At 42.3% G+C, this 15846-nt stretch overlaps 1 protein-coding gene across 2 annotated transcripts in view; it reads right to left on the reverse strand.

The window, feature by feature from the left end:
• LOC112238812 (transforming growth factor beta-3 proprotein) overlaps positions 1-10879 on the reverse strand; it is a 28566-nt gene extending 17687 nt beyond the window's left edge. For both annotated transcript variants that reach the window (XM_042321392.1, XM_042321391.1), the window contains exon 1: positions 9995-10879. In XM_042321392.1, the coding sequence (XP_042177326.1) occupies positions 9995-10340 (346 nt within the window). In that variant the 5' untranslated portion in view covers positions 10341-10879. The remainder of the gene's footprint in view (positions 1-9994) is intronic.
• Between the last annotated feature and the right edge of the window lie 4967 nt (positions 10880-15846).

A 15846-nucleotide genomic window follows, 5' to 3' on the forward strand; every position in this document is an offset into this window, starting at 1 on the left:
ACTACACCACGTATGACATTATGTGAACCGTACACCTCGACTGTAGTTTACCTATTTTTTTTTATTTTTTTTTACAAATGTGAAAGAGTTTCACTGGAGCTTCTGAAAGTATTCATATTCAGTAGAAATGTAATGGGGGGGGTCCAATACTGAACCACACACCTTAAAGGGTTCGGGACGATCGTATCGCGACACTCGTTAGAATTGTGGCAAGGGAAACAGAACGTGAAGCAGATTTAATTTGTTTTGGAAAACAGTCCTAATGTTGGGAATAAATATCATTATGTTGTCATCCAGAGTCTCATTTATTTATATTCCAAGCTGCAACGCACATATTTGACATACAGCAGGTTTTTAAAGGACCAAAGAGTTTTTGAGTGCATTTTTTTTTTACCATGGACAGAAAATATTACGGTACTGACAGCCCTACTTTTATACACACTACAGGTGATAATTGTTTCTTAGGATGAACAAGATGGCTGCAAAGGAACGTGGTTTAGATTGTTGACCTTTGAACCCTGTGAAACTATCGTGTAATAGTTATTCTGGAGGAGCCTTTGTAAACAAGACACAAGGTGTCTCCTAAAAATGCATCAGTCTTTTGCTTGTTTACATTGGAGATATTACAGGGCTGTACTAACTAGAGATATTTTACCAGGGGTGTACTAACTAGAGATATTTTACCAGGGCTGTACTAACTAGATATATTTTACCAGGGGCTGTACTAACTAGATATATTTTACCAGGGGCTGTACTAACTAGATATATTTTACCAGGGGCTGTACTAACTAGATATATTTTACCAGGGGCTGTACTAACTAGATATATTTTACCAGGGGCTGTACTAACTAGATATATTTTACAGGGGCTGTACTAACTAGATATATTTTACCAGGGGCTGTACTAACTAGATATATTTTACCAGGGGCTGTACTAACTAGATATATTTTACCAGGGGCTGTACTAACTAGATATATTTTACCAGGGGCTGTACTAACTAGATATATTTTACCAGGGGCTGTACTAACTAGATATATTTTACCAGGGGCTGTACTAACTAGATATATTTTACCAGGGGCTGTACTAACTAGATATATTTTACCAGGGGCTGTACTAACTAGAGATATTTTACCAGGGGCTGTACTAACTAGAGATATTTTACCAGGGGCTGTACTAACTAGAGATATTTTACCAGGGGCTGTACTAACTAGATATATTTTACCAGGGGCTGTACTAACTAGATATATTTTACCAGGGGCTGTACTAACTAGAGATATTTGACCAGGGGCTGTACTAACTAGATATATTTTACCAGGGGCTGTACTAACTAGAGATATTTTACCAGGGGCTGTACTAACTAGATATATTTTACCAGGGGCTGTACTAACTAGAGATATTTTACCAGGGGTGTACTAATTAGATATATTTTATTTAACTAGATATATTTTACCAGGGGCTGTACTAACTAGAGATATTTTACCAGGGGTGTACTAACTAGAGATATTTTACCAGGGGCTGTACTAACTAGATATATTTTACCAGGGGCTGTACTAACTAGATATATTTTACCAGGGGCTGTACTAACTAGAGATATTTTACCAGGGGCTGTACTAACTAGATATATTTTACCAGGGGCTGTACTAACTAGAGATATTTTACCAGGGGCTGTACTAACTAGATATATTTTACCAGGGGTGTACTAATTAGTGCACACCGTATCATTGTTTATAATGTTTTTAGGACAACAACGAGAGTTTCTATTGACCTAATAAAGCTAGGTGAATGGTAGTACGAGGTACAGTAAGCCATGGTCACTGCTGTGTGTTACTTTGTGTCAGAAGCACTTTGTATGATCAAAGGGTGCTGGGAGGGAGAGAAAGAGCGAGAGAGAGATGGAGGGGAAGAGAGAGAGAGAGAGAGAGGGGAAGAGAGAGAGAGAGAGAGAGAGGGAAGAGAGAGAGAGAGAGAGAGAGGGAGGGGAAGAGAGAGAGGGAGAGAAAGAGCGAGAGAGAGGGAGGGGAAGAGAGAGAGAGAGAAAGGGGGAGGCCTTTTACTGTAACACCTGTTGATTTCAAAGGGACCATGATTCAATGGGCTTGGTCATCAACACACAAGGCCTTCATCCAATTCGTACACTTAAAAACATTAAGCCTCATCTCTCGCCTCTCTCTCCCTTCTCTCTCTCTCTCTTTCCTCTCTCTTCTCAATATCTCTCTGTTCTCATTAATTGGATTTGCAAAAAGTAATCAACATAACATATTCTGTCTTTTTTTCACCCAACTTTTAAGCTAAATCCAATGACATTATGACATTTTTGGGGGAGGATTTCATGTTGAATTCATGTTAGTTGACAACTAAACCACATTAAAAAAATGTTTTTATCCTGACGTCTGTCCTCTCTCTCTCAATAGCAAGGTCATGCTGTTACGGTTTTCTTCCGTTGAAGGAGAGTCGGACCAAAATGCAGCGTGGTTAATTCGAAACATGTTTAATGAAGACAAAACACGATCAATACAAAACAACAACCGGACCGTGAAAACCTATACAGTCTATCTGGTGAAAATACAAAACACTGAGACAGGAACAATCACCCACAAAACACTCAAAGAATATGGCTGCCTAAATATGGTTCCCAATCAGAGACAACGAGAATCACCTGCCTCTGATTGAGAACCGCCTCAGGCAACCATAGACTTTGCTAGAACACCCCACTAAGCCACAATCCCAAAACCTACGAAAAACCCCAATAGACAAACACACCACAAAATAAACCCATGTCACACCCTGGCCTGACCAAATAAATAAAGAAAACACAAAATACTAAGACCAGGGCATGACACATGCTCACTGATTCTGTACATAGTCAAAGCTTTCCTTAATTTTGGGTCAGTCACAGGTATTCTGCCACTGTGTACTCTCTGTTTAGGGACAAATAGCATTCTAGTTTGCTCTGTTTTTTTGTTGATTCTTTCCAATTTATCAAGTAATTATCTTTTTTTTTATATATATAATTTGTATTAGGCCCACATGCCAAATTGAGTCAAAAGCTTTTTTGAAATCAACAAAGCATGAGACTACTTTGCCTTTGTTTTGGTTTGTTTGTTTGTCAGTTAGGCTGTGCAGGGTGAATACGTGGTCTGTCGTACGGTAATTTGGTAAAAAGACAATTTGACATTTGCTCAGTACATTGTTTTCACTGAGGAAATGTACGAGTCTGCTGTTAATGATAATATAGAGGATTTACAAGGTTGCTGTTGACTCATATCCCATGGTAGTTATTGGGGTCAAATATGTCTCCACTGTTGTGGATTGGGCTGATCAGTTTTTGGATCCAAATATTGGGGAAGATGCCAGAGCTGAGGATGATGTTAGAGTTTATGTATAGACAATTGGAATTTGTTGTCTGTATATTTTATCATTTCAACACCACAGGCCTTTTTGGGTTGGTGGGTTTGTATTTGGTTCAGTAGGTCATTCAATGTAATTTAAAAAATATATATATATTTTACCTTTATTTAACTAGGCAAGTCAGTGAAGAACAAATTCTTATTTACAATGACGGCCTAGGAACAGTGGGTTAACTGTCTTGTTCAGGGACAGAACAACAGATTTTTACCTTGTCAGCTCGGGGGTTCAATCTTGCAACCTTCCGGTCACTAGTCCAACGCTCTAAACACCTACCATAATTGGAGAATCCAGTGGGTTCTGGTCTTTAATAGTTGATTCTAAGATTTGTATTTGATCATGTATATGTTTTTGCTGTTTGTTCTTTGTTATAGAGCCAAAAATATTGGAAAAGTGGTTTATCCACACATCTTTGTGTTGTTGTTTGTTTGGTGTTTTCCAATTTTCACAGAACTGTTTAGATTCTATTATTTCTTCAATACATTAAGCTGATTTCTGACGTGCTGTTCCTTCTTTTTCCGTACCGTATTTCTGAAATTGTTTTAGTGATTCACCATAGTGAAGCGGTAGACTCAGGTTTTCTGGGTCTCTATGTTTTTGGTTGGATAGGTTTCTCAATTTCTTTCATAAGTTTTTGCATTCTTCGTCAAACCATTTGTCATTGTTGTTCACTTTCTTTGGTTGTCTGCTTGCCATTTTTAGATTTGATATGAAAGCTGAGAGGTCAAATATACTGTTTAGGTTTTCTACTGCCAGGTTTACACCTTCACTATTACAGTGAAACATTTTGTCCAGGACTAAAAGGGATTTAATTTGATGTTACCTTATTGTTTTTTGGTAGGTTTCCACACTACTTCCAGAATCATCTAGAATGTCATTTTATGCTGTAGCGTTAAGATTTCCACTCCCTGGAACTAAGGGGCCCGAATCATGAAAAACATCCCCAGACCATTATTCCTCCTCCACCAAACTTTATAGTTGACACTATGCATTGAGGCAGGTAGTGTTCTCCTGGCATCCGACAAACCCAGATTTGTCCGTCCGACTGTCAGATGGTGAAGCATGATTCATCACTCCAGAGAACGCGTTTCCACTGCTCCAGAGTCCAAGGTGGCGAGCTTTCCACCAGTCCAGCTGACGCTTGGCATTGTACATGGTGATCTTAGGCTTGTGTGCGGCTGCTCGGCCATGGAAACCCATTTCATGAAGCTGACGGCGTATAGTTATTTTGCTGATGTTGATTCCCGAGGCAGTTTGGAACTCGGTAGTGAATGTTGCAATCGAGGACAGACAATTTTTACGCGCTACTTCAGCGCAGTCCCGTTCTGTGGGACTGTGTGGCCTACCACTTCGCGGTTAAGCCGTTGTTGCTCCTATATGTTTCCACTTCACAATAACAGCACTTTCAGTTGACCGGGGCAGCTCTAACAGGACAGACATTTGACAAAATGACTTGTTGGAAAGGTGGCATCTTATGACGGTGCTATGTTGAAAGTCACTGAGCTCTTCAGGAAGGCCATTCTACTGCCAACGTTTGTTTATAGAGATTGCATGGCTGTGGGCTCGATTTTATACACCTGTCAGCAACAGGTGTGGCTGAAATAGCCAAATCCACTCATTTGAAAGGGTGTCCACATACTTTTGCATATATAATATTTTAATGCAGACATCTCGGTTTTCACTATATATTTTACCTCTTGGGGATGTCATTCAAAAACATAATGTTAACTTTCACTGCTATGCGGATGACACACAGCTGTACATTTCGATGAAACATGGTGAAGCCCCAAAATTGCCCTGGCTAGAAGCCTGTGTTTCAGACATAAGGACATGGATGGTGGCAAATGTTCTACTTCTAAACTCGGACAAAACAGAGTTCTAGGTCCCAAGAAACAAAGAGACCTTCTGTTGAATCTGACAATTAATCTTGATGGTTGTACAGTTGTCTCAAATAAAACTGTGAAGGACCTCGGCGTTACTCTGGACCCTGATCTCTCTTTTGACGAACATATCAAGACTCTTCCAAGGACAGCTTTGTTCCATCTACTTAACATTGCAAAAATCACAAATCTTCAAAAATGATGCAGAAAAATATATCCATGCTGTCACTTCTAGGTTAGATTACTGCAATGCTCTACTTTCCGGCTACCCGGATAAAGCACTAAATAAACTTCAGTTAGTGCTAAATACGGCTGCTAGAATCCTGACTAGAACCAACAAACGTGATCATATTACTCCAGTGCTACACTGGCTTCCTGTCAAGGCAAGAGCTGATTTCAAGGTATTACTGCTAACCTACAAAGCATTACATGGGCTTGCTCCTACCTATCTTTCTGATTTGGTCCTGCCGTACATACCTACACGTACGCTACGGTCACAAGACGCAGGCCTCCTAATTGTCCCTAGAATTTCTAAGCAAACAGCTGGAGGCAGGGCTTTCTCCCTTTCTCCCAGAGCTCCATTTTTATGGAATGGTCTGCCTACCCATGTGAGAGACGCAGACTCGGTCTCAACCTTTAAGTCTTTACTGAAGACTCATCTCTTCAGTGGGTCATATGATTGAGTGTAGTCTGGCCCAGGAGTGGGAAGGTGAACGGAAAGGCTCTGGAGCAACGAACCACCCTTGCTGTCTCTGCCTGGCCGGTTCCCCTCTTTCCACTGGGATTCTCTGCCTCTAACCCTATTAGAGGGGCTGAGTCACTGGCTTACTAGGGCTCTTTCATACCGTCCCTAGGAGTGGTGCGTCACTTGAGTGGGTTGAGTATCTGACGTGGTCTTCCTGCCTGGGTTGGCGCCCCCCCCCCTTGGGTTGTGCCGTGGCGGAGATCTTTGTGGGCTATACTCGGCCTTGTCTCAGGATGGTAAGTTGGTGGTTGAAGATATCCCTCCAGTTGTGTGGGGGCTGTGCTTTGACAAAGTGGGTGGGGTTATATCCTTCCTGTTTGGTCCTGTCCGGGGGTATCACCGGATGGGGCCACAGTGTCTCCTGACTCCTCCTGTCTCAGCCTCCAGTATTTATGCTGCAGTAGTTTATGTGTCGGGGGGCTAGGGTCAGTCTGTTATACCTGGAGTATTTATCCTGTCTTATCCGGTGTCCAGTGTGAATTTAAGTATGCTCTCTCTAATTCTTTCTTTCTTTCCATCTCTCTCTCGGAGGACCTGAGCCCTAGGACCATGCCTCAGGACTACCTGGCATGATGACTTCTTGCTGTCCCCAGTCCACCTGGCCGTGCTGCTGCTCCAGTTTCAACTCTTCTGCCTGCGGCTATGGAACCCTGACCTGTTCACCGGACGTGCTACCTGAGGACTGGCCACCCCTCATAGCCTGGTTCCTCTCTAGGTATCTTCCTAGGTTTGTGCCTTTCTAGGGAGTTTTTCCTAGCCACCGTGCTTCTACACCTGCATTGCTTGCTGTTTGGGGTTTTAGGCTGGGTTTCTGTACAGCACTTTGATATATCAGCTGATGTAAGGAAGGCTATATAAATACATTTGATTTTGATTTGATTTGAAGCATAATGTTTTCCTTCACTTGTTGATGACAAGTGCAAATACCTTTGCAATTTTGTATTTGTAGTCAACTTCGTTCTGATGTTATCAACAGTCACAGTCAGACAGACATCTTGACTATCTCTATCGATGCACTTGGGCTGGATCTGAGGTTTTTATTAAGAGCCACGTTACTAACGAAGCCTCTGGGAAACACCTCGGCTAATAAAGACACATCGTAAGAAAGTTCTAAGGATGACCTTAATGCTAACGAAGGCTCTGGGAAACACCTCGGCTACCAAAGATGTGTGTCTGTCTGTGTCTGTGTGATGTAATGGTAATCTCTCACCTGAGGAGGATCTGTTTGCATCACATCTCTCTACTGAGGTGGAATGCACAGGACAGGAGGCCAAGGGGGCCAGGTGACAAGGGGGCCAGGTGACCAGGGGGCCAGGTGACCAGGGGGCCAGGTGACCAGGCGGCCAATGGGCCAGGTGACCAGTGGGCCAGGCGACCAGGGGTCCAATGGGCCGGGTGACCAGGGGGCCAAGGGCCAGGGGGCCAGGTGACCAGGGGGCCAATGGGCCAGGGGACAAGATCAGAGAGTGTACAATTTAATCCCAGCCCAGTGGAGAAACTGTATACCCCAGCCAACAGCCAAATCTCCCCTGGGGCGTCCAGCGTGTGGAGGGAAGGGGCTAAGGGATCACTTTGACTGGGTCTAAAATGGCACCCTATTCCCTTTATAGTGCACTACTTTTGACCAGGGCCCTATGGGTAGTAGCGCTTTACAAAGGGAACAGGGTGCCATTTTGGGACACACCTCTAAGCCTGGCTTAAGAGGAGGGACTTTCATTCCATCAGCCAACTTTTCCTGTCACTTGTAACACCAAGCCAGAATGGAGAAACTGAACACCCAGCCTAGTCTCTACTCAAGGCGGAGAGAGGGTGTGTTCCAAACTCCACTGTTTTTGAACAGGGCCAATAGAGTCTGGACAAAAGCAGTGCACTATATAGGGAATAGATTGCCATTTGGGATGCATATGAGTGTGTGTGATGGGGAGTGGATCTCTGATCTGTAATCTTTGTAACCCAGGTTAAGGGGTGGAGGAGGTACCTTCCATAGGCTAACTGTTCCTGTCGCCATGTTAACTGTTCCTGTCTCCATGGTAACTGTTCCTGTCGCCATGTTAACTGTTCCTGTCTCCATGTTAACTGTTCCTGTCGCCATGTTAACTGTTCCTGTCTCCATGGTAACTGTTCCTGTCGCCATGTTAACTGTTCCTGTCTCCATGTTAACTGTTCCTGTCGCCATGTTAACTGTTCCTGTCTCCATGGTAACTGTTCCTGTCTCCATGGTAACCCTGTCCATCCATGGTAACTGTTCCTGTCGCCATGTTCACTGTTCCTGTCTCAATGTTAACTGTTCCTGTCTCCATGTTAACAATTCCTGTCGCCATGTTAACTGTTCCTGTCTCCATGGTAACTGTTCCTCTCGCCATTTTAACTGTTCCTGTCTCCATGTTAACTGTTCATGTCTCCATGGTAACTGTTCCTGTCTCCATGTAAAATGTTCCTGTCCCTCCATGTTAACTGTTCCTGTCTCCATGGTAACTGTTCCTGTCTCCATGTTAACTGTTTCTGGCTCCATGGTAACAGTTTCTTTCTCCATGGTAACAGTTTCTTTCTCCATGGTAACTGTTCCTGTCTCCATGTTAACTGTTCCTGTCTCCATGTTAACTGTTCCTGTCTCCATGTTAACTGTTCCTGTCCATCCATGTTAACTCTTCCTGTCTCCATGGTAACTGTTCCTGTCTCCATGGTAACGGTTTCTTTCTCCATGTTAACTGTTCCTGTCTCCATGGTAACGGTTTCTTTCTCCATGTTAACTGTTCCTGTCTCCATGGTAACTGTTCCTGTCCCTCCATGTTAACTGTTCCTGTCTCCATGTTAACTGTTCCTGTCTCCATGGTAACGGTTTCTTTCTCCATGCTAACTGTTCCTGTCTCCATGGTAACTGTTCCTGTCCCTCCATGTAAACTGTTCCTGTCTCCATGGTAACTGTTCCTGTCTCCATGGTAACTGTTATTGTCTCCATGTTAACTGTTCCTGTCCCTCCATGTTAACTGTTCCTGTCTCCATGGTAACTGTTCCTGTCTCCATGTTAACTGTTCCTGTCCCTCCATGTTTGCTTTTCCTGTCTCCATGGTAACTTTTCCTGTCTCCATGTTAACTGTTCCTGTCCCTCCATGTAAACTGTTCCTGTCTCCATGGTAACTTTTCCTGTGTCCATGTTAACTGTTCCTGTCCCTCCATGTTTGCTTTTCCTATCCCCCTCGGCAAGGCTTCCCTTTCCTATCCGCCTGGGCAGATGTCCCTCTCATTTGGGCCTGGTTGGGATGGAAACACATCTGGCGGGAGGGACTGGGTCCACGGAGGAAAGGAGGGAGGGGAGAGATGAGGAGGTGTGGTAAGAGGAGTAGTGGGAGGAGCGAGACCAAATACTATTCCTGTATTTCAACATCCACAACTCTGAGATATCTTCTACTATTCCTACATCTTATTGATGAAACACACACACACACACGCACACACGCACACACACACAAAACATAGATACACACTCATTGAAGTCCATGGAATGCGGAAGACAACATGAATGGGAGCTACATTCCTGAATAAGGACAATAACAGAACTTAACTGACAATAACAGAACTTATTTTAATTGAAGTTCACGCATCTAAGGAGAGCATATCTATGGCCATGTCAACAGATTTAATGTATGAGATATTCCACGACGTTTACCCACTCTGTTAGCCTATCCACACACATCTCAAAAGCCCACAAACGAACCTTCATTGGCACAACAAATAGATTTAATTATTTTATGGGGAGGGGGGATTTCACTCTAGCATTGGGGGAAAAGCCCTCCCTCTTGTAATTACACAGCTTCCAAAATTACGCATTTGGCACGCTTTACATTCATTGATCTGGCGCATATCGGAGCGCATTAACTGACATCAAAAAACTATTTTCCAGTCAATATATTATATCAACCAAAAGAGTATGAAAACAAATTTTTTAAAACACACCATGACTTACTGTTGTCAGGCGGCCCTTGGACCATGTTGAACTTGTATATCTCTTTGGCATAATATTCGGTCTCCGTGTTGTCTTGGCCGCAACTTTGCTGCCGGTCTCTCCCCAACTCCTCAAGCAGCTCCCGGGTACTGTTATACAAGGCCTGGATCTGGTAGGGGACCTGACTGGGTCCCAGTGAGTGTGGCGGGCTGGTCGTCCGGAGCTTACTCAGTATCTGTCCCCGTATCGCCTCGACCCTTTTCCGCTTCACATGGTCTATATCTACGGTAGCGCATGTTGAGAAAGATAGGCTCGTGGTGGCGCAGTTTAAGAGTAGGACAAACAGAAGAGTTTTACCCAGATACATGTTTCTGTTTCTCTCTGATTGGTTTAGGAAGCACTTCGAATAATAACAGATTACTGACGGATTCACATGTGACTAATTCCCAAGATTCCTACGCGTAAAAATATGTTCGAAACGTTTCATAATCAAATGAATAGCAGTCTCTTAACCTAACTTTTCTCTTTACTTGTATTAGTCTCTTTCATACACATACGCCCTGTCCCGAGGAAAACCCTTTCTGTTGGTTTGTAATCCAGAGAAATCCAGGTGTATATTCGCCCATCAGACATCATTCGCCTTTCCAAAGGAATGAATTCCCCAACGCGCGCCAAACCTAAAATCTACCCAACGCAGCAATGGTCTCCATCATCGTTATAGTTACTGAACGCATATAGGCACTTTACTTTTCTTTCTCATTCTTGTATCTAACTATTTTCTTTTAATTATGTCGCCCAACTCGCCCCACAAACTCTGCATCCTTCCTTTTTTTATTTGTCTTTAACAACTTCGTGCTTGGCTCTGACCCGCACGCATCCTGACGCGACTGTGCCTTACTGCAGTCACCTTGCGGAGCTATGAGCATTCAGCATGGGCTCACTTTTTTTTTATACCGAATGCTGTGACGTCTTGATAGAGGACGGACCGCAGGTTATCCAATGATTATTATATGATAGACGTCTATATGTAGGCATTGGTTGAAGCTGTGTAAAAATTAATTCAAATCTCCTTACCTTCATATTTAAGACAAAATGACATGGATCTCTGTCCTTTGATCTGATGAGTCCTGTGTCTTTGTGAGTGTAGGTGAACAGATGATCTCTGCATGTGTGGTTCCCACCGTGAAGCATGGAGGAGGAGGTGTGATGGTGTGGGGGTGCTTCGCTGGTGACACTGTCAGTAATTTATTTCGAAATCAAGGCACACTTAACCAGCATGGCTACCACAGCATTCTGCAGCAATACACCATCCCATCTGGTTTGTGCTTAGTGGGACTATCATTTGTCTTTCAACAGGACAATGACCCAACACAACTCCAGGCTGTATAAAGGCTATTTGACCAAGAAGGAGAGTGATGGAGAGCTACATCAGATGTCCAGGCTTCCACAGTCACCAGACCTCAACCCAATTGATATAGTTTGGGATGAGTTGGACCGCAGAGTGAAGGAAAAGCAGCCAACAAGTGCTCAGCATATGTGGGAACTCCTTCAAGACCGTTGGAAAAGCATTCCAGGTGAAGCTGGTTGAGAGAATGCCAAGCGTGTGCAAAAGCTGTCATCAAGGCAAAGGGTGGCCACCTAGAAGAATCTAAAATATAACATATATTTTGATTTGTTGAACACATTTTTGGTTACTACATGATTCTATATGTGTTATTTCATAGTTTTGATGTCTTCACTATTATTCTACAATGTAGACAATAGTAAAAATAAAGAAAAACTCTTGAATGAGTAGGTGTGTCCAAACTTTTGACTGGTATTGTTTAATAAAACATTGATATATATATTTTAATTTAGTTTTAATTTAGAACTCACATCTCAGATATTACCTATTAGCCTCTCATATCAACATAATGTGTCCTTATGTATTCCTAAAAGTTCATCATATTGTATATTTTTTTTACCTTTTAAATTGCAAATGTTTAGTTTAATTACTTTGTTACTACCTTTTCAAGGACCAATGATATCTATTAAAATGGACATTTCTCATGATTTGCAATAGAGATTCTATCGATCTGATCGTATTATTCATTGTTAGATGAAAATAGCAGAACCATCATCTTTAATGAACTCGGTAATGAATGTGGGCACGGTCACCTGCTGCCTACTATCCTGCTGAAATAGACATTCCTCCCTCTAGTGGGGAATTCAAACTATTACACATAAAAAAAACATGTGACAAATCCGACCCAGAAACGTCCCCTTTCCCTGTCCTGTCCTTCTTCTCCATTTTAATAGCATTTACTTAATTTTTTTCATTCTCTTTTTTTTTTCTGCTGGCATAACCCACGTGAATCCTACAGGATGAGTAATGAAATGATACAAGAGCCAGTCACTCGCTCTGTTCCTCTCTGGAATCTGGAGCCGTGGAGGATGGAGGGACTTGGTCCCGAAACAGCTGAACCCAAGCCAAAGTGTGAATCCCAAAATGACACCCTATTCCCTATGTAGTGCACTACTTTAGACCAGAGCCCTATTCCCTATGTAAGTGCACTACTTTTGACGGGCTAGACCAGAGCCCTATTCCCTATGTAGTGCACTACTTTGACGGGCTAGACCAGAGCCCTATTCCCTATGTAGTGCACTACTTTTGACGGGCTAGACCAGAGCCCTATTCCCTATGTAGTGCACTACTTTTGACTACTTTAGACCAGAGCCCTATTCCCTATATAGTGCACTACTTTAGACCAGGGCCCTATTCCCTATATAGTGCATTACTTTAGACCAGAGGCCCTATTCCCTATATAGTGCACTACTTTAGACCAGAGCCCTATTCCCTATGTAGTGCACTATTATAGACCAGAGCCCTATTCTCTAAATAGTGCACTACTTTAGACCAGAGCCCGTCAAAAGTAGTGCACTACAAAGAGAATAGGGTGTCATTTGAGACACATGACCACATTTCCCCCTTAAGAGGAATTCAAGGAACGTTATTATTGCATTAGAGAGAGTTCCCAAATAAGTCCAGCTTCCTCCTCTGTCCTGTCAGGATTCCCGTGCCCTCAGCTACCCCAACCCGTGATCCACCCGACCAGAAACCGTTTTATATGCAGCTGCTTAGTTACAGAGCAGCAATGTTTCATCTTTATAACTAAAAATATACTGTATACTGAAATATACTTGCATTTCTCATACCCATTCTAGGGTCAAAGGTTAGATAGAACTGTTGTCTAGACCCAATCATGGGGCAGGAATGGTATGTCACTAGCTTTAACATTTCCCTCCGATATGCATAGTGATATGAAGCATTCAGCAATGTCCTAATAAGGTAAGATGTATGTATGGGCATGAAGATAGGTTTCCCAGGTGTCCTTCCGTTGGATCATAACCTCTCTCTCTCTCTCTCTCTCTCTCTCTCTCTCTCTCTCTCACTCAGAGCCTCTCTCTCTCTCTGTAGTCACTCTCTTCACACTACTTTACACACACACACACACACACACACACACACACACACACACACACACACAGGGAGTTATCTGGGAAAGGGAAGCTGAACCACAGTTATCTGGGAAAGGAACGCTAAACCACATTCATTTCTCAACATTAAAAGATAGATGTTATCTGTGTTTCATACAACATTTCTGACTTAAATTTCCCAGCAATCTTCTAAACCTTGTTGACATCACATTTTGCTTTGATTTGATCTTAACTAACTTGCCTAGTTAAATAAATTGTGGACAAAATTGGCTTTGCTTGAGTGATGCGAGAGTTGATTATCATTCCCTCATTGTGTCTGATGGTGGTCATTGTCCCTCTGGGTCTTCCGTGGTCTCATGTCTAGTAACGGGAACAGTCCTTGGCTTCATTTCCTTTTGAATCATTTCCTTTTGTAGTTGCTTCAAACGCTCAATCCCTGGAATGTGTTCATTTGTAGGTTTGGCTCTTTGCTTTGTGCTGAATTATGTGATCTCAACTCAAAAGGGTCCAAATGGTCCTGGAAATTGTTTTGAGAATCCAAATATTTATCAGAGGGGAACTCTTTTCTTCCCCCCCTGCAGAGCTTGTTGTTAATTCCCACCAGCTCTCACGGTGTCACGGCAGAATTACACATTTATACATGTTTGTCAAAGTTGTTTAAAGTTAAGTTTAGGCATTAACTCTGAATGGTTAAGGTTAGACATTAACTCTGAATGGTTAAGGTTAGGCATTTACTCTGAATGGTTAAGTTTAGGCATTAACTCTGAATGGTTAAGGTTAGGCATTTACTCTGAATGGTTTAGGCTAGACATTTACTATGACTGGTTTTGGCATTTACTCTGAATGGTTAAGGTTAGACATTTACTCTGAATGGTTTAGGCTAGACATTTACTCTGACTGGTTTTGACATTTACTCTGAATGGTTTAGGCTAGACATTTACTCTGACTGGTTTTGACATTTACTCTGAATGGTTAAGGTTAGACATTTACTCTGAATGGTTTAGGCTAGACATTTACTCTGACTGGTTTTGACATTTACTCTGAATGGTTTAGGCTAGACATTAACTCTGAATGGTTTAGGCTAGACATTTACTATGACTGGTTTTGGCATTTACTCTGAATGGTTAAGGTTAGACATTAACTCTGAATGGTTTAGGCTAGACATTTACTCTGACTGGTTTTGACATTTACTCTGAATGGTTTAGGCTAGACATTTACTCTGACTGGTTTTGACATTTACTCTGAATGGTTTAGGCTAGACATTTACTCTGACTGGTTTTGACATTTACTCTGAATGGTTTAGGCTAGACATTTACTCTGAATGGTTAAGGTTAGACATTTACTCTGAATGGTTTAGGCTAGACATTAACTCTGAATGGTTAAGGTTAGACATTTACTATGACTGGTTTTGGCATTTACTCTGAATGGTTAAGGTTAGACATTTACTCTGAATGGTTAAGGTTAGACATTTACTCTGAATGGTTAAGGTTAGACATTTACTCTGAATGGTTAAGGTTAGGAATTTACAGTGCCTTGCGAAAGTATTCGGCCCCCTTGAACTTTGCGACCTTTTGCCACATTTCAGGCTTCAAACATAAACATATAAAACTGTATTTTTTTGTGAAGAATCAACAACAAGTGGGACACAATCATGAAGTGGAACGACATTTATTGGATATTTCAAACTTTTTTATAAAATCAAAAACTGAAAAATTGGGCGTGCAAAATTATTCAGCCCCTTTACTTTCAGTGCAGCAAACTCTCTCCAGAAGTTCAGTGAGGATCTCTGAATGATCCAATGTTGACCTAAATGACTAATGATGATAACTACAATCCACCTGTGTGTAATCAAGTCTCCGTATAAATGCACCTGCACTGTGATAGTCTCAGAGGTCCGTTAAAAGCGCAGAGAGCATCATGAAGAACAAGGAACACACCAGGCAGGTCCGAGATACTGTTGTGAAGAAGTTTAAAGCCGGATTTGGATACAAAAAGATTTCCCAAGCTTTAAACATCCCAAGGAGCACTGTGCAAGCGATAATATTGAAATGGAAGGAGTATCAGACCACTGCAAATCTACCAAGACCTGGCCGTCCCTCTAAACTTTCAGCTCATACAAGGAGAAGACTGATCAGAGATGCAGCCAAGAGGCCCATGATCACTCTGGATGAACTGCAGAGATCTACAGCTGAGGTGGGAGACTCTGTCCATAGGACAACAATCAGTCGTATATTGCACAAATCTGGCCTTTATGGAAGAGTGGCAAGAAGAAAGCCATTTCTTAAAGATATCCATAAAAAGTGTTGTTTAAAGTTTGCCACAAGCCACCTGGGAGACACACCAAACATGTGGAAGAAGGTGCTCTGGTCAGATGAAACCAAAATTGAACTTTTTGG

This window comes from Oncorhynchus tshawytscha, linkage group LG05, assembly GCF_018296145.1.
Source record: "Oncorhynchus tshawytscha isolate Ot180627B linkage group LG05, Otsh_v2.0, whole genome shotgun sequence".
NCBI lineage: Eukaryota > Metazoa > Chordata > Actinopteri > Salmoniformes > Salmonidae > Oncorhynchus > Oncorhynchus tshawytscha.